Genomic DNA, 22,784 nt, shown 5'->3' on the forward strand with positions numbered 1-22,784 from the left:
CCCCACTTCTAATGACTTTCTTGTTAAAGTACCAATATTCCATGAACTAAACCTAAACACTTGTTCCTGAACTAACTTTTATACCCACATTCATCCAACCAAATGTGAGGACCCTTGCTCATTTACCACTACATCTAGGGTGCCGACGCAACAGCTCTAACTCATTTGACACTGTACTCAAGTCATACAGCACGCTACTTTCGAGTAACGACCTAATCCTAGTACAATATCGTTGTGTGTAATCCATATAAAATGTTTTGACAAGTTTTACATTGGCTGCTGGAGGCCTAATACAACCCTTCTCCTTCAAAGTTATATCTCTTCATTAAATGTTGTAAAAATAAAACCAGAACTCACAGCTTCATAATTATCAAGAAACTTGGTGTCGTCTTAGTCTAAAGCTTTAGGTGGTCTTGTGATTATTATATTCAGGTCAAACTCAATCCGGAATAACAACGAAAGGAAAACCATCTAGGAAAATAGAAACTTAACATTTTGAACATAAGTCAAACAACTAGCCTAATAAATGCCTGTCTCAAAAGGGCAGGTATGCATAAAATAAAAGCAGTTAGCACTGCCACATACTATATCACATTCACATTCAATTCTGTAAAAAGCAAGAAGTTCCATGGTTGTCCTAATAGCTACCATGAAGAAAAATTATCACGGTTCTGCTAAATGCTTGTTGAATACTTACTGGGCTTGAATCTTTCATTAAATTCCGCATCCTTCTTGTCCTTGTTCTCCTTTAGAATCTGCACATGAAAGCTTGATCAGCAAGTAATTTCCTCAATCAATTTACCTATGTTCTCAAATACTTTGATACTAAGAATTATGTGAAGAAAGATAAAAACAGAGGCAACATGCACAAATTTCAAAAATCAAAATATATAGTTTTTGAAACATAGCATATTAATTATATCTGTATTAAATGTTAATGCTTTCTATTAAGATAAATCATTTTTGTAAAACTTTTGAACATAACTTTAGTTGTCCTTTTTCTTTTCTAGTGCATTTATAGAATGCAAATATATAGAAAAGATAAAAGGTTAATATATACTAAACACTAATAAAAAGTCAATATATAATAAGAAAGTTAACACAGGCCATTGAGTGACTGTCGGATGAGTACACAAGAAAAAGGCATTGGAAAGAAACCTCAAAAAATAAAACATTAGACCAGGGAAACTAACTTGAGGAATGAGAAGCTAAATCAGCACCTAAGGATATTGCAGCCTGTGTTTCCTTTTAATAGATTTCCAATCATTGATTTTCCAAGCTTCATTGCATTTGTGGAGGTGACTTTGAAGAGCCTGAGCTTGGAAATAGAGTAGGGAATTAATATATGGGGCTGTTCTGAATGCAATTCAATGCCTTCTCTGCTTCTCCAAATCTGCAATCAAATTTTCAATTCTATAAGGAAAAGAATAATAAAAAAAAAAAAAACCACCACAACACGACCCAAAATTCAAAACGGATTTGTTTCCTACTAGACCATGGCAAATTGAATGAAGCACGTTACTTACATACATAAATCAACTAATGCCTTTTTATCATATCATAGAAAAGATAATCAACAATCACCTACTGTACTTCAAAGACAGCACCAACATTGTTTCAGCATTTTGTCCTAAAACATGGTCCAGCCTTGCAGTGACAATGTCAAGAGACTACCAGGAAGCTCAAATAATAGAGGACAATAGTGTGGTCACAGCAAGAGGCTTGACAGATATTTTTCAACATTGTGCAGAACAGCAAATAGCCATTGCAATTTGCAACCAGGACCAGCCTGAGATATTTATTGGCAGTTATGTTTCTGCAGACACATATCGTGTAAAATACATTTGAATGCAGTTAATTGGTCTTTCAAATATATATTTTTTATGCTCCTCTTTAACAAAACAAAGTCGCTAATTAGGTGCTAAAAAATTAGTATCCCTGAATATGTAGTAATCAGGGTCCCATTGACCACCATTTATGAATATCAGATGACAGATATTACTGACGAAAAACTAAATCAATCTTAGAATCAAAGTGTACAAGTGAACTGGTCTACATGTGCAAAAGGTAAGATATTATCTTTGATGCCTAGCACTAAACAAGATAGGACTTCGATAAATTATTTAATTAATTCTGATAATAATCATCAAAATTAATAAATTCTGGGGGCAATAACTGAATAAGGCAAGTGAATGTTTCAAAGTTTATGCATCTAAAAATGATAATTTCTGTTAGAACTGGATCAAAACAGAGGAAACAATAGAGAAAATAGATGAAGAAGAGACAACATGTGTATTATCTCTTGTACAACTCACGGTATTCGAGAGACCGAGTTCAATCCCAATACCTAAAGGCCCCAATCCTTTCACAATTGACAGTGATAATCTCTCTCTGCCTCCCTCTTATTTACAGGAGCAATTATGCCTTATTTCTTCTTCAATCTCAGCCTACCTAACTACTAACTAACTCAGTCTAACTAACTACTAATAAGTCCCTAACAAACATATCATATCATAACTAATTACAAATGGGAATTACTTAACAATAAGAGTTAGAACAGGATCAAAACAGAGGAAACAACAGAGAAAACAGATGAAGAAAAGAGAGAAAATGTGTATCATTCTCTAATACAATTCAGGGTATTCGAGAGACCCTGGTCAATCCCAATGCCTAAAGGCCCCTTAACTAACATATCATAACTAATTACGAATGAGAGTTACCTAGCAACTTTTCATAAAATATTTGTATTTAAGTTCATTGTGCAGATTTTCGTAACATTTTGGTCTTCCAGGTTGATAGTAGCAGCTTGTGCTCGTAGTTACTTACCCGTGCTGGGAATTGAATGAGAAATGCTGAGATGAGAGAAATCGAAAATATGAAATGCTACCTAATCCCATTCCAACGATACTTGTTAAGGTTTTAATGTACTTTATCATAATCATCTTGGCTCGATTTCAAGATGTTGAAAGGGAACTAATCAAAATCATGCAATGAACAACTAAGAATGACATCTCAAGCAGAATCACAAAACAACTAACCAATATAACATTTACCTCTGATAGTTGCGAGGATCAAATTCAGAATCGCAATGGAATCGTTCCAGAATCGAGACAACGAGCGAGTGAGAGTGAGAGTGAGAGTTGCAGAAGGAGAGTCGATTGAGAATTTAAGACCGATGGGTCCATCACATTTGGGATGTGTCTTTGAGAATTGTGATTAGTCATTACTGATTCATTGATTCTTTATCTTTTGGTCAGTGGGATTCATTAATTTTTGAAAAATGGAAAAATTGAAAATATACAACAACTTACGAGTGAACCCCTGACTCAAAATTTCTTACCCACTTTGGGACTAAATGGGCCAATTAAAAAATAGTGTAAATTATAAAATTTAAGGGCCTAGCGCTTGAATATTAAGCATATCTAACTTATGAACAAGGTTTGTGATGTAAATAGTAAGTACATTGTTGTTGGGGGCAAACGAAAACTTAATGTTAGAATGTAGGTGGATTTATATTTATTTTAATATTTCAAGTTACGTTTGAGAAGCTTTTTAATGTGCTTTCACATATATACTTTATCTTTCAAATTATCAAAAAGCTTTTGTTTTAATATGAATTATGCTGAAAAAACAATCAATCCTCATGTGAGATTAGGATTAGAATTAGAATTTCAAAGAGAAAAGCCTTTTTTTATGTAGGTAAGAAGGTTTCGTAGGAATTTTATGTAAAGAAACATTTTAGATACATGTTAAGAAGTAGGAGTGTTTATGAGTCAAGTTAGGTGAGTTTTGATATAAAAAATATGTTATTCAATAAAACTTTAGGGTTAAATTCAGTTAGTTTTGATAAAAAAAATAAAAAAATTCACTTGATTCAAATTAATTCAATCATGGATGGATTGGATAGTCAAGTTAGCATTTATATTAATATAAAAAAAATGAAAGTTTCATATATTGTTGATGGCACAATTTCAACATTTCAAATAATAAATATATTAAATTTAAATGAGAAATTATTCACTTTAAAACATAATATAATATTAATAGCTTAGTATTCATTTAAAAGAACAAGTTAAAGCAGTATAAAGTAAAAAAAAAAATTGACAACCTCTTATAAATTACAAAATACGAAGTTTAATATTTATTTTACACTTAAAATAATACACAATATTTAAAAATTGAAATATTAAATCACTTATCAATCTTTTATTCTTTATTTTAAACAAATTAAAAAGGAATCAATGGTATAAAGTTATAAGGAAAAGGTTCCAGCTACAATTGGTGATTGGGTCTATTGGGGTTTGGTTCTAACATTGCAAATTCACAATTCAATTGGTTCTAATATTTTTATTCGAATGTATTTATCTAAGATTATTTCCTCCTATTTATAGACATTTCAATTGACAAAGATAAATGCAAGTCCAACGAGCGATAACACATTTATTTTTAAGTTAGGATTTAAATTCGAAATCACTTATATTGTCAAATTAAAAAAACAATATTTTTATATTATTTATGACAATAAAATTTATTGATTTAATTATTGATTTATACAATATTATTATAAAAATTATATTCACAAAATTTTATATAATTTAAATATTTATAAATATAAAATCTAAAAAAATTATTTATTTATATTTAAAACAATATATGAAGTGCAGTAATTAAGTATCAATTTATTTTTTTATAAGTAATGTCTCATTTTAAACCCTTAAAATTATAAGTATTTATCAATCTAATATTTAAAATTATGGATATTTATTAGTTCAGTTTTAAAATTACTTTTAAAAAAAGCATCTAAATTTATAACAAATCAATCATTTTAGTCAAACTTACCTGACCATTGAAGTTAAACTTAATTTTAAGGATCAATATTAATATTTTTTTAATGATATTTTCATGATCACAAATCAAACGTATTAAGGAACTAAAACGTCAATGAGCATTGTACTTCCTAATTTTCATTACTTTCGACTATGCTTTCCGCTCCCTTCTTCTCTTTATCGGTTGACTAATCACAATATTAAATTAATTCGCAATTAATTTAAAAGCTTTGTTATAATTTATATTAATTTTTTAATAAATGTCTATTATTTTATGAAATAAGAAAAATGCATACATTTATTATCTTTAAAATATGAAAACTAATTATCAAAAATAAATTATTATTAACTAAAATAAGGGAACTTATCAAAAGCACTACAATTACAAAGATTTCTCCTTACCCAATTCAATGAAAGATAATGTGTCACATCATAATATTTTTATAATTCTTGTTTTTTTAATTTAATCTTACAACTGATGTGAATGATCAGAGAAATAGAACTAGTGAGAGGATCAAACAACTAACTTTTGTCTAAAGAACTATATGTGGGCAAGTCTAGTATATAACTATTTTAGTTATGGAGAGAGAGTATGGATGAATTGATTTTGATCTCTCTTTTCTATTTTCTCTTGGCTCTTCATTAGAATTTCCTTTCTTTATTTCCTTTTCTTTTATGCTCTTAATAGCTATTCTTAATAGTCTTTTATACTTCATTGTAAGAAAATAAATGCAAAATAATACATAGAGGCATTATACTTCTTACACTCTCTTATATTGCAATTGTTATTGTTGAAAACTTTATTCATAACAATTGGTGTTTTCATCTCGTTCAATGGCTAAGAATACACATTTAAAGGATCTTACCATTGATGTCAATTGCATTCTAGATCTCATGGAGTCGCAGCATAAGGAAACTAACTCTAAATTTGAAACTCTAAATTTGTGAATGATACGTGGTAAATCTACATTTTACTATATTTTAGCCTAGTTTTTGTTAGTAAATAAGTATTTAAATATTAAATACACTTAAAAATACCATAAAAATTGCATTGATATTCATAATTGTGTAAATAGTTTAAAATTTTAGATTTTATTTTAATTATGGAAAATTCTGCTTAAAAAGACTTAATTTTGTGCAAAAACTTAAGCTGGAGACTTTTAAGTTGAAGATTAAAGTAAAGAAAGTAGAGGAATTGAGCTTAAAAGATCAAGAATCAAGTGATATGTGTTGGGCATAACAACTTTGGGTGCATATAGTTAACACTTTGAAGAAGAAAATCCATGAAAATCAATTGCGTAACAACTTTAAGTGCTGAAAGTTATCACTCCAACAACTGAATTCATGAAGGGTCTTGTGCGCAAAGACTCTTACTAGTGAAAATAGTTACAACCAATGCTAATTCGTCCAGAAACCTTACACGTAAACACTCTTGCTATTAAAAGTAGTTGCCCGTAACCATTATTGCTACTGAAAGTAGCTACGTGCAAGGTAAATTCACACAAAACACATGCACGTGGACACTTTTGCTACCAAAAGTGTTTATGCAAAAATAGCATAATTTTGTAAACCGCTTTTAAGTGACAACTTTGGATGTTTGGCGTTCCTACTTCAGCCTTAGAAGCTTCTGGAAGGCCTTCCACGTTATTACTCTCAGTGATAAAAGTGTTAACATGGAAAAAGACAGGAAAAAATATAAATAGTTGTTAAAAGTTCAGAATTAGGAGTTTTTTGGTCATTTTTCACTTTCCAACTGTTTTAACTTTCAAGGAGAGCCAGAGAGGGATTAGGAACCACTTTCAAACTTCATTTCTAGAGGAATCAGAGTAAAGATTGGATCTTGGAAGATGTTATTCTACTCCTTATTCTCTTCTTCTCTTGTTTTTCGTTCTTTCATTGTAATGTTGTTCTAAACCTCTTTGTTAGGAATTTATAGATTTGAAATGGATGTATTGATTTGATTTTTCACTCTAAACTTTGAGTGTTTGATTGGATTGAGTAGTTAATTCTTTTACTAAAGTAAATCTTTGAATGAAAGTTCAATTGATTAATAAAAGATGAGTCTTTGTCAATAGAAATTAGATTTGTTTCTCAGATCTGAATTGATTACCAAATTTATTTATTTCTTAGGGATAAGTGATCTTACTTTTGCAATCTTAAGGTTCTAATTCATAATGCAACATTAAATTAAATCTCGCCTAAAGAAATAGGGTGATTTAGTTGAATGTTAGGGTCAATAAGTTAAGGAATTAACCTTTGACTAATAGTATGCAAAACTGATAAGTGTCATATTTTAGTAGTTGTCAATGTATACTTTGACACTTATTTGCTTTCTTTTCACATAGATTGTACTTAAATTTCATGTAATTTATATTTTAATGCATTTAAGTTGTGTCATTTAAATTTAACAACTTTACCCTTAATTTTGTCAAATAATATAAGATATTTGATCCACTTTTCTTGTGTGAATTTTCTTAAGGGAAAAGGCTTGATGAGGTGTTTACATTTATAGCTTTATATTGTCTTCATCACACCCTTCATATGCCTTGTTTTGAGAGTTTTTACCATTTCTCATTGATAGAAATGATTTAGGCTTGTTTTGCATGAATGTTGTAATTTTGTATTTTGAGAGTTTTCACTTGAGCGAAAACTGGCTCGCTTGAGTGAGAATTCACTTATTGCCTTACAAAAACAGAAGATTTAACTCGAAAATGGAGAGTCGAAGTGGGCTTTGAAGCCCTAGCACATCATTAATCCAATTTTGGAGTGCAAAGCAAGAGGAGAAGCGTGGAAAAGTAGCCATATCATTAGAGAACTAATTTCTATCTCTTTCCAATATATTTTCTTGTTGTTTTGTATGCCATGAATGACTAGAACTTTAGGGATTGGATTTGATCTTCATACTTTGAATGTTTTGGTATTTTTAATATATATTTATTCATTTGCCATGAGTTGGGTGTGTTTATTTTGATATTAATGCTTATTTCTACCCTACGGGGATTGATTCATGATTTGAGAATCTGGGATGAGTTGGAAAACTACCTTGGAGGGTAAATACACGCAATAGGTTGAGACTTTAGGGATAGATTTTAATCTATTGTATGCTATATAACTCTTGATATTAGTGCTGGATTATTTGTTGTTTAGGTAAGGGATTATCATCCAATAAATATATCTTAGAATTTTGAGTGAGAGGAATCCATCAAGTGAATTTAATGAGAGTGCATCATAGAACTTTGGTATTTGTTCAATGTGTGTTAAAGCCAAAATATAAAGAGAATGATAGATGAAGTTCAATCCCCAATATTATCATAGTAGTTTAATATGCTTTTATTTAAATTTATTTTGTAATATTATCATAGTAGTTTAATTTGCTTTTATTTAAATTTATTTTCTATGAAACAAACTATCAAAAATCCAAAATATCACTTAGTTATATATTTATGAATATTTAGGTGTTTGTTAATTTTAATTTGGATAATTAAAGTTACTAGAGTATCAACATTCTTTGTAGCCACAACAACCTTTTATACTACATCGAAAACTTGGTACACTTGCCAAGCCCCCTTTCATCAGAAATTGATTGTCAATCAATCAAATGCTTGAATGTTCAGAGGCATAATTGAGTTGATACTAATATTTTGGTGAAATAAATTCCTAACTCTCATCTATTCATATCTCATCTCAACACAAATTTCGTAATTCTGTTTTATAGCACTTTCATTGCTTCCTATTGTTGTTATGCTTTACTTTTACTAGTTGCAAATCATTCTAATGAACTATTTGGCTCAATTAATTGTCAAATTGTTAAGTGATAATTGAAAACAAGATCCTTGTGGACGATACTTGAGACTCATATTGATTTCCAAATTTTATTACTTGCTATAACTACTTAGTACACTTGCTAGTTAGTAATTTTACACTGTTGTATTTAGAAGGTACCAAGTTTTTGGCATCGTTACCGATGATCTTAGTATTTTCAATATCATTAGTAGCACTATTTGTTTTCTGTTTTCTTTTAATTCTATTTTTATATACTTGAAATTCGTAGTACTATTTGCATGAGTGACCTCGTTTAGAACTGCCAAATCGCTTCTGTATGGATCTCGCTTAAGTGGAATATGGTTCACTCAAGTAAGAATTCATTAATTGCCCTAAATCAAAAAACCCAAGCACGAGGAAAGGGGCAAGGGGTGTGACCTAACCTTGAGAAAGGAAGTGCAGAGCAAAGAGAAAAGCATAGGAAAGTAGCTACATAATTAGGGAACTAATTTCTATCCATTTTCAATGTATTTCCTTGTTGTTTTGTACATTATGATTGGCTAGAACTCCATAGAGGATTGTATGTAATCTTAACTTTTTGAATATTTTAGTTCATTAATATAGTTTGTTCATTTTCCATGAGTTGGGTGTGTTTATTTTGATGTTAATGCTTATCTCTACCCTTCGGGAAATGACTTATATATGAACCAAGAACTTGGGGTAAGTTGAGGAATAACCTTGGGACCCAATTGGGATAAACTCACACACTAGGTTGAAACTCTAGGAATAGATTTTAATCTATTGTATACAAAATAACTCTTACTATTAATGCTGGAATGTTTGTTGTTAGGTAAGGAATTGTCACACAATAAACACATCTTAGAATCTCGGGTAAGAGGAATCTAATGAGTAAATATAATGTGGGTGTATCATATAACATCGGTCTTTGTTCAAACTATATTATGACTAAAATACAAAGTTAGTGATAGATGAAATCCAATTCCTGCATTTTATTATTGTAACAAATTCGTATTTTGTCACCCTACTTTTATTACTATGCATTTAATCAACCAAAAACCAAACAACCTTAGTTGCAAATCTGTGAACACAACAACCTCTTATACTACATCAAAAGTTTGGTACACTTGTCAAAATCTTTCACAATGTGATGGTGTTTACATTTTGCATGGCTATTTTGAGAGGGCGTATAAGGGCAAGTGCCAAAATGGTTCTAAACTCGAGTATTAGTAAATTCCGTGCCTCCATCACTTTGGAAAACCTTAATTTTGGTTGAAAATTGATTTTCTACAAACAACTGAAACTACAAGAGTACATCAAAAAAGTTGAATTTGTGTTACAAAGCATACAACCATGTAAATTGAGAATAATCATTCACAAAAATAACATAATAAAGAAAACCAGCTCGAGAAGGAGTTGGTGTATTAGCCCATAAATCATAGTGAATAAGTTCCAAAACACACACTGTTTTTCATTAAACTGAAAAGATAAACGTTTGCTTTTTGCCAATTAACACAGGGAATATAGTGTTGAATTGGGAAGCAACAACATCAAAGACAAAAGTCCCTGTTTATTTAATAATAAAATAACATTAATAGACACGTGTCCTAAATGGGAGTGCCACAGCTCAAACGAACCTTGTAACATTTTCAACCTTAGAAAAGATTAAAAAAAAAAAAATAGCTTGACCATGTTCCATTACATAAAAACCTTGCTTACGTCGACCTGTTGCTAGAATTTGCCCTATAACCTGATGTTGAAAAGTAAACAAATTATTAGTAAATAAGACATTAATTGGGTAATCATTTGTTAACTTACTTATGGAAAGAAAATTTTTTATGAGACGAAGCACGACCAACACATCGAGCAATTTAACAAAAAATTTTAAATCGCAGGAACCAATATGAGAAATGCATAAAGAGTCACCATTATCGACAACAACTTGATCAGTACCGAATAGGGTATGGTGGTTTCCAAGACAGCAACATTAGGAGTCATATGAGCAGAAGCTCCTATATCCAAATACCAATCAGACTGGGCCATCAGAGTATTAGAATAAGAAGCATTAAAAGTTGTTGTCAAGTTTGCAGAGTGCATAGAGTAACATTGTAGGCACTTGTTTGGATAGTGTCTTTCTATACGACAGATCTGACACCTAGGATGATATTTTGGACGACCTTTTGCATGACCACCAAATTGATAGTCACCGCAACCTTGAGAATTCTGATGAAACTTGGAATTGGGGGAGTGGGCCAGAAAGGCCGCAATAGGTGTTTGTTCAGCGCCCTCTATAGCCTTATGGAACAAATCAAAGTTTTTCACATGAGATAGTAATTCAGAAAAAGAAGGCAGAGGTACCTAAGTCATTTGAGTGGCTGAAAAATTGGAGAAAGTTATTCCTAATCCTTGAAGAAACCAATAGAATTTGTTCAAATCATCAACCAGGTGACCAATAGCAGCAAGTTGATCGTAAAGATATTTGAAAAGTTTGCCATATTCAATAACAATTGAATTTTTATATTAATGATTTACTTTAAATTTTATTATTGGAAACTGCTAATTAGTATTTGATTAATAAGAAATAGTAGATTAAATTAATAAATTTTATTATTACTTTATTTTTTGATATTACTATATTTGTCAAAATTGCCTTAAACATTGCACCTCTCGAATATATTAAAACTACATATTAGAGATAAATACATTTAACTGATTTGAATTAAACCATTATTTCAAGAATAAATGTATTAATATGTTTTGATATTAACTTTAAAATAAATGCATTATTGATATTTTTCCTTTTTATTATTACTTTAACTTTTGATATTAATATATTTGTTATGTAACTAAACCAACTCATATAAAATTAATTAGAAAACTCTTGCCTATCTTTATAACATCCATACATTACAGGAGAATATTTAAAATTAATTTAAATATTTTATTTCTTTCTTTCAAATAACTAATATTTTCATTATTAATAATATTAACATATCCTAATTAATTTTAAACTTTTAAATAGTTTAAATATTATTATAAAAATTTTATAAAGTTGTTCTTATCATAATATTTGTCTGTATTTTACATATGACTCATAAATTTTATATTATATCAAGATTTGTAATTTTAATTGATATAAGGATTCATTTTTGTATTCAATAAAATTATTCTTCTCTTTTACTTTCTATTTGAATCTTAATTGAAATTTTTAAATATATAAAGTATATGAAAATTTATTTATCTTTTTTTTTCAATCTATTTATATTTTATATTATTCAATATAATATAATTTCATTATTATATATTTTTATATTTAAATTATAATTTATAATATTAATATATACTAATATATAATATAAACAAATTTTTGGGACATATAAATATATTTACTAATTTATTATTAAATTATTATTAATAATATTTATAATATTTAAAGTCACATATAAATTATTTTTAATTGTTATATTTATTTTTATAGATAATTTATTTTAAAAAATAATCAAAATTTTTGTTTAATATTTTTTTATCTTTCTGTTATATTAAAAATAATTAAATAGTGCAGTCGTTAATGATTCATGGACCATGTGGTCACCAAAATAGAAATTCACCTTGCATGAAAAATGGAAGATGTACAAAATTCTTTCCAAAAAAATTTGTTGAGAGGACTAACATTGATGCAGATAGCTATCCTGTTTATAGAAGAAGAGACAATGGAAAATTTTTCAAGAAAGGTCATTTCATCATTAACAATAGATATGTTGTTCCATATAATAGAACTTTGTTGCTAAGATATAATGCACATATTAATGTTGAATGGTGCAATCAGTCAAGGTCAATCAAATACCTCTTCAAGTATGTTAATAAGGGTCACGATCGTGTCACGGCAACATTTTATGACAGTGCTACAACTGACAATACTTACAATCCTATTGATGAAATAAGACTTTATTATTATTACAGGTACTTTAATTTGTTATTTTTTAATTAACTTAAATCATAGTTGCTACATTTCATATAAAATAGGTATAACATTTTGTGGATCAATTTTTAATTGTTTAATCCATTCTTAAAATATATAATTTATTATGGTAGGTATTTGTCGTCTTGCGAAGCAACTTGGAGGATATTTGCATTTGATATTCACTATAGAGAACCTTTTGTTGAAAGACTACCAATTCACTTGCCTGACGAACATGTCATTCTATTTGAAGATGATGAGACAATTGATCAAGCTCTTACCAAAGCAAATTGCTACAAATCTAAATTTCTTGCATGGATGGAAGCAAATAAGAGATTTTTAGAAACTCAAAATTTAACATATGCTGAATTTCCCACAAAATTTGTCTGGAAGCAATCTGAGCATGAATGGACTCTTAGAAAGAAGGGCTTCAGTATTGGTAGAGTACATTTTGTTCCTCCAGGATCTGGTGAGCTATATTATATGAGAATATTGTTAAATGTTGTAAAAGCTCCCCAATCATACACAGATATTAGAACAATTAACAATGAAACATATCCTACATTCAAGGATGTATGTTATGCACTGGGATTTTTAGATGATGATAAAGAGTATGTAGATGCTATTCAAGAAGCGAGCCAATGGGGATCATCTCATTTTTTGAGAAGACTTTTTACTACTTTATTATTATCACACCAGCTTACCACTCTAGAATCTGTTTGGGACAAAACATGGCTATACCTAAGTGATGACATACTACATAGACAAAGAGTGCTTCTTCAATGTGAAGGTTGTTATTAAATTTGAAATTTTAAACATTATAATTTTCTCAATTGTAAAGTTAACTTTTTCTATAAGAGGTTCATTCAATTGATTTTCTTCTATTTTATTGTTGTATATTTAGTCCTCACAGAAGAACAACTAAAGAATTTTACACTTAGTGAAATTCAGATATTGCTAGAGAGCAATTATAAGAGTTTGGCTGACTTTCCAACCATGCCTCAGCCATACATAACAATGGTTTCAAAAACACAAAATAGGCTTATTCTTGATGAGATAAATTATGATACAGAAGCACTGGCTACTGAGCACATTCATTTATTGTCTAAATTTACATCTGAACAAAGAAGTATTTACGACAAAATTATGTTAGCTGTTTCTGAAAATGCTGGAGGTGTTGTTTTCCTTTATGGTTATGGTGGTACTAGCAAAACTTTCATTTGGAAGACCATATCTGCAGCCATTCGATCTAAAGGACAAATTGTTCTCACTGTTGCATCCAATGAAATTGCTGCTTTATTAATACCTGGAGGCAGAACTGCTCATTCAAGATTTGTCATTCCCATCAATGTGAATGAGGACTCCACTTGCAACATCAAACAGGGAAGTCACTTAGCTGACTTGATTATTAGATCAAAATTGATAATATGGGATGGAGCTCCAATGTGTTATAAAAATTGTTTTGAAGCTGTAGATAGAACATTTAGAGATATTTTAAGATTCTCTAATTATGATAGCCTAAACAGGCCATTTGGGGGGAAAGTAGTAGTTCTTGGTAGAGACTTTAGACAAATTTTACCAGTAGTTCCAAAAGGAAGGAAACAAGATATCATTTATGCTTCTATTAGTTCTTCATATTTATGGAAGCATTGTCAAGTGTTGGAACTCACAAAAAATATGAGACTTCAAATTGGAAGTTATAATTCAGAGGTTGATGATTTAAAAAAAAATTCAGATTGGATTCTAGGTATAGGAAATGGAACAATTGGTGAACAATTAAATGACGAAATTATGGTTCAAATACCAGATGATTTACTCATTAAAGAAACTGGTGATTCAATTGCTTCTATTGTGCAGTCAACATATCCATCTTTTTTCGACAACATGATGCATCCTTCATTTTTTCTGCTATACTAGCACTAACTAATGAGATTGTTGACATGATAAATGATTACATGTTGGACTTAATGCCATCAAAACAAAAAACATATCTCAGTTTGGATTCCACATGTAAGAGTGATGCAGATTTTGACAAGTCTAATAATATTCACACTCCGAAATTTCTCAACACTATTAAATCATCTGGTCTTCCAAATCATGAGTTGAAGCTGAAGATTGGCGTTCCTATTATGCTATTAAGAAACATAGATCAATCTTCTGGCATGTGCAATGGAACTCGATTAGTGATTACTTTGATGGGAACTTATATCCTTGAGGCTAAGGTTATTTCTGGAAACAATGCTGGTCAAAAGGTATTCATACCAAGATTATCTTTGACTCCTTCAGATACTAGGATATCTTTTAAGTTTCAAAGAAGATAATTTCTAATTGCTCTTTCTTTTGCAATGACAATCAACAAAAGTCAAGGTCAATCTCTTAAGCATGTTGGGATTTTCCTTCCAAAACCACTTTTTTTCTCATGGTCAGTTATATGTAGCAGTCTCTAAGGTTACCAATCGAAATAGATTAAAGATCCTTATACAAGATTGTGATGAAAAAAGTACAAAAACTGTTACAAATGTGGTGAACAAAGAAATCTTTCACAATTTAAATTAGGTTTATTATAAAGTTGTTCTTATCATAATATTTGTCTATATTTTGTATATGATACATAAATTCTATATTATATCAACATGTGTAATTTTAATTGATATAAGGATTCATTTTTATTTTCAATAAAAATTTTCTTCTCTTTTACTTTCTGTTTAAATCTTAATTAAAATTTTAAACTATATAAAGTATATAGAAATTTACATATGAAAATTTATTTATCTTTTTTTTTCAATCTAATTTTATGTGATATTATTCAATATAATATATTTTTATTATTATATATATTTATATTTAAATAATAATATATAATATTAATATATACTAAAATACAATATAAACAAAATTTTTTAACATATAAATATATTTAATAATTTATAATTAAATTATTATTAATAACATTTATAATATTTAAAGTTATATATAAATTATTTTTAACTATTATATTTATTTTTTATACATAATTTATTCTAAAAAATAATTTATTTTTTTCAGAAACACAAAATAGGCTTATTTATCCTTAAATTGTGTGTTATATAATTTTGTAAGATAAAATAACATATATAATTTTTTTCCTTCAATAATTCTTGTCTTAAAATATTTTAAATATATTATATTTTATTTTTTTTATTATAAATTCTTATGTTGTGGTATGTATGTATATATCTTAAATTATTACAAATTAATTATAACAGTATTTTTAAACTTTATAGAATTAAATCTATGATGTTATAAATTTAAATTTTATTTGAATTTAATCCTTTTACTTTTAAAATTATTTTAAAATATTTAAAAATATATTATAAATCTTTATATAATATATTAAATCATTTTATTAGTAATAATATTAATATATTTTAATTTATCTAAAATTTTAAAATTAATTAAATATTTAATAATAAAAGAAAAAGATGGTGTATTAAATTTTAACCGACCACGAGTGTTCCAAAACTTACAGGGACCATTGAGAAACATCCATGCAACTGAATAGAATTCAGAGAGTACGCACTTCCCACTCCGCAAGTCTGTTTCATATGCTAAAAGAATCTTTGGTGGTCATTCTCACGCCATTTCTGTTCAAACTTCCATTGATACCCCAAAAGCTGCAAATGGGCATCCCATTTCACAAACACCTCTTAGCCATTACCAATCCCAACAACTTCCTTACCTAAAATTCATAGTTCCATTAATGCCAAACCCTTCAAATTTGGTGTTATAAATAGGACAGAGGGGTCCGTAACATTTAGGGTATCAGAGAGAGAGAGAGAGAGAATGGAATTGCAGATTCTGTGCATCCTTCTGCTGAAGTGGGTCTCCCTGGTGAGTGGAAGGGTTCCGGCGATGATCGTGTTTGGGGACTCATCGGTGGATGCGGGGAACAACAACTACATAGCGACGATGGCTCGGAGCAATTTCGAGCCGTATGGGCGGGACTTCGTCGGAGGAAAGGCAACTGGGAGATTCAGCAATGGCCGAATAGCAACCGATTTCATATCCGAAGCCTTTGGAATCAAAGCATATGTGCCCCCATTCTTAGATCCTAATTACAATATCTCACACTTGGCCACTGGCGTCACTTTTGCTTCTGCTGCCACTGGCTATGACAATGCTACCTCTGATGTCCTCGTGAGTAACACCACCTTCTTATTATTTAAACCTCAATTATATTTCTTTTTTCTTTTCACCTTCTTTTACTTCCTTTTTCTTCTTTCTCTTTCTTGTTTCCCCTTCATCCAACTCAGAATCAGCTATAATTATTGTTTATCTCCTTGTTAATGTGTTTTTTTCACTTCTGTTACTCTATTAAGCATCTAGTATTTTCTTACGATGAAAAATTATTCTTTAAAAGGTTAAAAACTACACAATCCTGTAATAATTAAAGATTTTCTTAACCACAGCTAATAATAATAAAATTTTATTAAAAAAATATTTATTATATTTTTATAATTTTAATATAATAATTATATTTTTTTATAAAATATTTTTATTTATAAATACTTGAATTCAATTTTAAAGACTGATGTTAATAAAGTCTAATAGTCCAATAATTAAATGAGACCTTCATTGCACTGTTTAGTTATGATACATTTAATAAAAATATAATATATTATTAATTTGTATAAATAATTAAAAAAATATAATTAATATTTAAATAAAATATTTAGAAAACGATAAATTTTTTAATTTAATTATTTTATATATTTTCATTTATACATTTAAATAAATTAATAATATAATATTTTGTATTGATGACATTATTTTAAAAATACTAATATATTATTGATTTATGCATATTTATAGAAAAAAATATATAAAATAATTTTATTATATTTTATATTTTTTTCTTATTTATTTGTATAAATTAATAAGATGCTATATAAAATTTTATAATAAAAAATTAATCTAAACATTTAAATTCTTTAAAAAACCTAAATATGAACCATTAAAATTTTAAAAATTAAAATATAAAGTATAAAAAAATACAAATAAAATAAATCAAGCGGTGCACAACAGAAAATGCAAGCATGGCTTATTAGGGTTACACAACGCGTGAAACCTGACTAGAAGAGAAATCAGGAGTTTTATCTTATTCGAAAGCTGTTAAAGTTATTGTAAGAAAATATCGAATTGATTGATTATTATAAAATTTATCAAACGGTCGAGTTATTGTGTAAACCTAAATTATGTACTTAATTGAATGTATAAAATTTTTAAATTATATATCAAATTATTTACTATTTATCATCATGATTCATTCAAAAATAAATAAATAAAATTGATATTATCATTTAATATAAGGTAATATTTAATTTGATCAATTCATTGAAATATAAAATTATGATTGCAGAAAAAAATTTAAAGAATAATTTTAGGAATTAATTGAAATATTAGATTATTTGATTTAAGTTTCAATTCGATTAAAAAAATTAAATATTATTTTTAAAATTTAAGATGATTTATATATTACTTATTTGCTATGTTTAAATATTATATTTTTTCAGTTTTTTTATTTTATTTTTGTAAGCTATATAATTTGAGTGTAATATTTTGGGTATAAATTTATCTTGCACTGTATAGGTAAAGTAAAATAATAATTATTAAAAATTAATGTTTAATGTAAAGAAAAGCTATTTACAATGATAACAAGAGATCTAATTCCTAAAAGTGTTTCTACTTGAAACAGGTCATAAAAATTCTCATTTAAAATTAATTATTTTTTTATTTGAATTTGATTTGAATTAAAAAATTTGAAACAATTATTTTATGCATCTTTATCTTATAACATACAGCCGAATACTAATTACATAAGAATTTGAAACAATTATTTTATGCATCTTTATCTTATAACTAATTGCATGATTTTAGTATTTTAAACATATAAAAAATAATAAAGTAAATTATTTTGTTCATTAAATGAACTACTTAGAGAATGATTATTGTAATCATGGAAACCATTTACATATATAGATTGATTAATTAATTAATTTGATGATTAATGTATTGACTATTTTATTGCAGTCTGTGATACCATTATGGAAGCAGTTGGAGTACTACAAGGGATACCAAAAGAAATTAAGGAGCTATTTTGGAGAAAGAAGGGCAAATGAGACCATAGCCAAAGCGTTGCACGTAATAAGTGTAGGAACAAATGATTTCTTAGAGAACTATTATGCAATCCCTGGAAGGGCATCACAATACACACCAAGAGAGTATCAAAATTTTTTGGCTGAAATAGCTGAGAATTTCATTCACAAACTGTATGGTATTGGTGCTAGGAAGATATCCTTAGGAGGTTTACCTCCCATGGGGTGCTTGCCATTGGAGAGAACAACAAATTTTGTTGGTGGGAATGAATGTGTGGCCAATTACAATAATGTTGCATTGGAGTTCAATGATAAACTCAGCAAATTGACAACAAAGCTCAAGAAGGACCTTCCTGGGATCAGATTAGTATTTTCAAATCCCTATGATATTTTGTTGCATATTATTAAAAAGCCCGCTCAATATGGTATGTTTCACTTTATAATTTTTTTTTTCTGCATGATTTTGTTTATCTCTCAAACATAAAATTAGAACAGACATGATCTTTTAATATTGTATAAGTCTAAAAATTCTTATACTTAATCTGAACTTTTTATTTAACTTATATATAATGATCAGTGAAGTAATAAATTATAACATATTAAATATAAGTTAAATGAAAGATTTAAACCAAGTGTAAAAGTTTTTAGACTTATACTAGTGTAAAAAAACTTTCCTCTTAGAACATTATATAACACATAATTAAAATGATTTTGTTTCCAGGGTTTCAAGTGACTTCAATGGCATGTTGTGCCACTGGAATGTTTGAGATGGGATACGCATGCAGCAGAGCCAGTTCTTTCAGTTGCATAGATGCTTCCAAATATGTCTTTTGGGACGCATTCCATCCAACAGAGAAAACCAATGGTATCATTGCAAATTACATGGTCAAGAACACATTAGCTCAATTTTTGCATTAACCAAAGATTTTCCAAATTTTGCGTTTGTAATGTCATTATTTATGTAGCTTTTGCCTATTAATGGATTTCTACAATAACATCCAGATCAAAATTAAGTGTCCGAAAACTATGCTGCAAAATACACTTATCCACTAGTTGTGACAAATAAAAACAATTTTAGACTATGCCTATTTTTTTTATATCACAAAAACTAAAATCAACCAATAAGGTCTCGATAATTGATCCGGCGTATGTCTCATGTAAAAGTAGATAATTGCTATAGCTGATGAAACCATCGCCTAGCTCAATTTAAAAGTTGTAATTGGATAACCAATTGCTCAAATAAGAATCTATCCAAGTTCAGGCATTGCATACGAGCAATAACAACATTCTTTTCTTTTTGTATGTTTTCGTACATTTTAAGAATTTATATATATATATATATATATATATATATATATATATATATATATATAATTTCTATAAAAGTAGTTTCATTTGAAAATTTAGTCCTAACATTTTTAAAATGTAAAAATTTAATTTTGTTGTTTTGTTAAAATCTGATCATTGTCTTGTTATTATTAATTTTTATATTTTATCATATAGAAATTAATATTTACAAAAAAATTTAAAAATAATTTTTTTCTTTGATCCTTTTCTCTTTCCCTCTCTTCAACCTATCAATTCCCTAATTAAAAATCTCACTACCTAGATACACCTATCCATCTCTTTGTCCCACTATCTTACTTAACCTTGTTCTGCAACTATATGCAAATCAAAATAATAAAAACTTAATTATTATAATACGATGCAAGTAACTAGAGTCATTTTTTAAGAATTATCAAAATAATTTACCAATTTAGAGTTTAAGACAGGAAAATTTAATAAAATGAATATAATAAAATCTAAAACAAAAGGAATTAATCAAATAATCATACACTTAATTCAAGAATCAAGAAAAAAGTAACAACACTTAATTATTGAATTCAAAATTACTCTTTAACAAATGCAAGAACATAAAAATCTAAAGTTGAAAAAACTGGTAAGAAGACGGAAAAGAGAGAGAGAAGGAAACGAAATATGTTCTTCCTCTTTCTCCTTCTCCCCCTTTTAGGTTTTAAATTTAAAAATGAACAATATTCAAACCCCTAAAGATTCTAATCTTAATAACAAGTAATCCTAATAAAAATTCAAAAAATCAAATTGAACACAATCTAAAATTTGAAAAGATGCCATAATTTAAGGAGAGAGATATTTTAAATGATAACCACCTAATCTCTTAAAATGAATGTGTAACTTTCTCCTTGATTTTGGCTCAGGATTTGCGTCTATTTGACTTCATGGTCTAAAGTTGAATTAAATCTATACTAGTTTTCAAATGTCACTAAAATGAGTCCAATTAGATATTTGTGAATTGAGATATGACCTAAATACTACACAATGGTCAAAATTCGTGTTTGCCTCTTTTCAGATTTGATTTAGGCACAAATTTTGGCTTTGGACGTTAAGATTCAGCCTTTAATTTCTTCATGAAAGTTGTATTCCCATTTCTTATCTTTCATACAAAACAAGAATCACATTAAAAACGTAGTCTAGAGCTCAAGTTATAACCTAAATATTAAACAACAATGTCAGAATATGCACTATGCTGAAATAATTGAATTAAAGCCTAATTAAGACTCAAATAGCAAAAGTGGTCTAACTCAATTTAATTATACACAAAAGAAGGTTTCTATACCAAATATGAAGGGAAACATATACATAAAAATCTAATTCATCAAATCCTCTACACTTGTACCTTGCATCTACTCATGCAAGACTTAACCAAGGTCCATTAGAAAGGAAACACCAACAAAAAGATTCAACCTAAAATTTTTGAATAACCTTATTCTCCATTGAATCATCACAATTGCTGAGCTTAGCAACATAAGAACATATAAGGCATCAAGGACTTTAAGCAATCAAGTTATTTAATTCCCCACCTTTCCAAGTGTACATATAAAGCATAAAAGACCTCACAAGATAATGTACATAACTCACAAGTCTCAAGTGAATGGATATAAGTGTTTCACTCAAATCACCTCAATAGACAATGCATTACCATAAGCTTGCTAATCTTCTATTTTTTCGATGCTTGAAATCACATGCAAACAAGAATGAAAAGGACTTTATTAAGGAGTGTAACGGGGCTAAAGTAAAGGTAGGAAAAAAAATGAAGATATGACTAGTAAAAACCTAAGAGAATAGGAATAGCATGGTACCTAGAAAATCATGATGTAATCAACTCAATTCTCTCTTGATTTTTTTTCTTTAAAAACTCCCCATTTTGTTAAAAAAAATTCATTCTTTTTTTTTTTCTCTTTTTATTTATTTATTTTATATTTTATTTTTTTTAAGTATTCATCCTTGTATTGCACACCTCCACAGTTAATTAAAAGCACAACAATAATGATGAAATCAATGCACTTCATACTCCCTAAGGTTAGTTATAATATGATTTTTCTCTTTAGGCTTGTAATGTGCTTAAAATCAAAGAATGGTTAACAAGGCTCAAAGGCCTAAACAAAGGGGAAAATGCAAGATAGGTTATATGGCCAAATAGTTAGAATGAAATAAATGCATCTACTATGTTTATGAATACATATGAAAAATGTAACCTCAAAGCAAATTCTAGAATGACAAAGTCTATGAGAAAAAAAACACACAAGAAAGAAGAGAATAGTATGAAATGCAACTATCCCTAAAAAAACTCAAAAGCTCACAAGGTTTAAGTCTCACATGCTTAATCACAAAATTCAAGAAAATAAATAAATGCAATCATTTTGGGTCCTATTCTCTGGGATGACTAATGTCCTAAACTCAACAGCTTTCAATTCAACAATGAATAATACATGTCACGTCCTATCCCTCAAAGATGACTAATGTCCCATCAAGCAATATATAATAGTTTAATTATTTTTTCTAAAATACTTAATTCTTTATTTTTTAAAAATATTTTTATCTGTTAACCAACAACTAAATTTAAACTTAAGAATACATATTATATTATTATTAATTTTTATTTATGATATCTGTGTAAATTAATTTTTTATAAAAATAAAAATTTAATATATTTTATTTGTAAACATTAGCATATATTTTGTATGTATTTATATTGAAATCATATTTACTATATTTTTAAAAATTCTG

General features: G+C 28.2%; 1 protein-coding gene, 1 long non-coding RNA gene and 1 pseudogene across 2 annotated transcripts; 2 read left to right on the top strand and 1 right to left on the bottom strand.

Annotated features, from left to right (window-relative positions):
• Positions 1–630: 630 nt before the first annotated feature.
• LOC113857025 lies at positions 631–3,170 on the bottom strand. Its single transcript, XR_003503165.1, has 3 exons — positions 3,039–3,170; positions 1,194–1,393; positions 631–755 (listed from the first exon to the last, which is right to left on the bottom strand). It is a non-coding gene; the product is annotated as an uncharacterized LOC113857025 (long non-coding RNA).
• Positions 3,171–10,790: 7,620 nt separating this feature from the next.
• LOC113854845 lies at positions 10,791–15,120 on the top strand (annotated as a pseudogene).
• Positions 15,121–16,404: 1,284 nt separating this feature from the next.
• Positions 16,405–19,616, top strand: LOC113858132 (GDSL esterase/lipase At2g04570-like). The gene is made up of 3 exons (XM_027490620.1): positions 16,405–16,740; positions 18,634–19,123; positions 19,420–19,616. Exons 1-3 carry the CDS (start codon positions 16,456–16,458, stop codon positions 19,614–19,616), a joined length of 972 nt encoding a protein of 323 aa, XP_027346421.1. The 5' UTR covers positions 16,405–16,455.
• The last annotated feature ends 3,168 nt before the right edge of the window (positions 19,617–22,784 follow it).

The sequence above is a fragment of the Abrus precatorius genome, unplaced genomic scaffold, assembly GCF_003935025.1.
Source record: "Abrus precatorius isolate BTA unplaced genomic scaffold, Abrus_2018 Scaffold1, whole genome shotgun sequence".
Lineage (NCBI taxonomy): Eukaryota > Viridiplantae > Streptophyta > Magnoliopsida > Fabales > Fabaceae > Abrus > Abrus precatorius.

Excerpts from the sequence above, each read along its gene's own strand:
- LOC113858132 (XM_027490620.1), top strand. The coding sequence starts at position 16,456 with ATGATCGTGTTTGGGGACTCATCGGTGGATGCGGGGAACAACAACTAC. Across the intron at positions 16,741-18,633 it reads ATGCTACCTCTGATGTCCTC|TCTGTGATACCATTATGGAA; the intron begins GTGAGTAACACC and ends ATTTTATTGCAG. Across the intron at positions 19,124-19,419 it reads TAAAAAGCCCGCTCAATATG|GGTTTCAAGTGACTTCAATG; the intron begins GTATGTTTCACT and ends TTTTGTTTCCAG.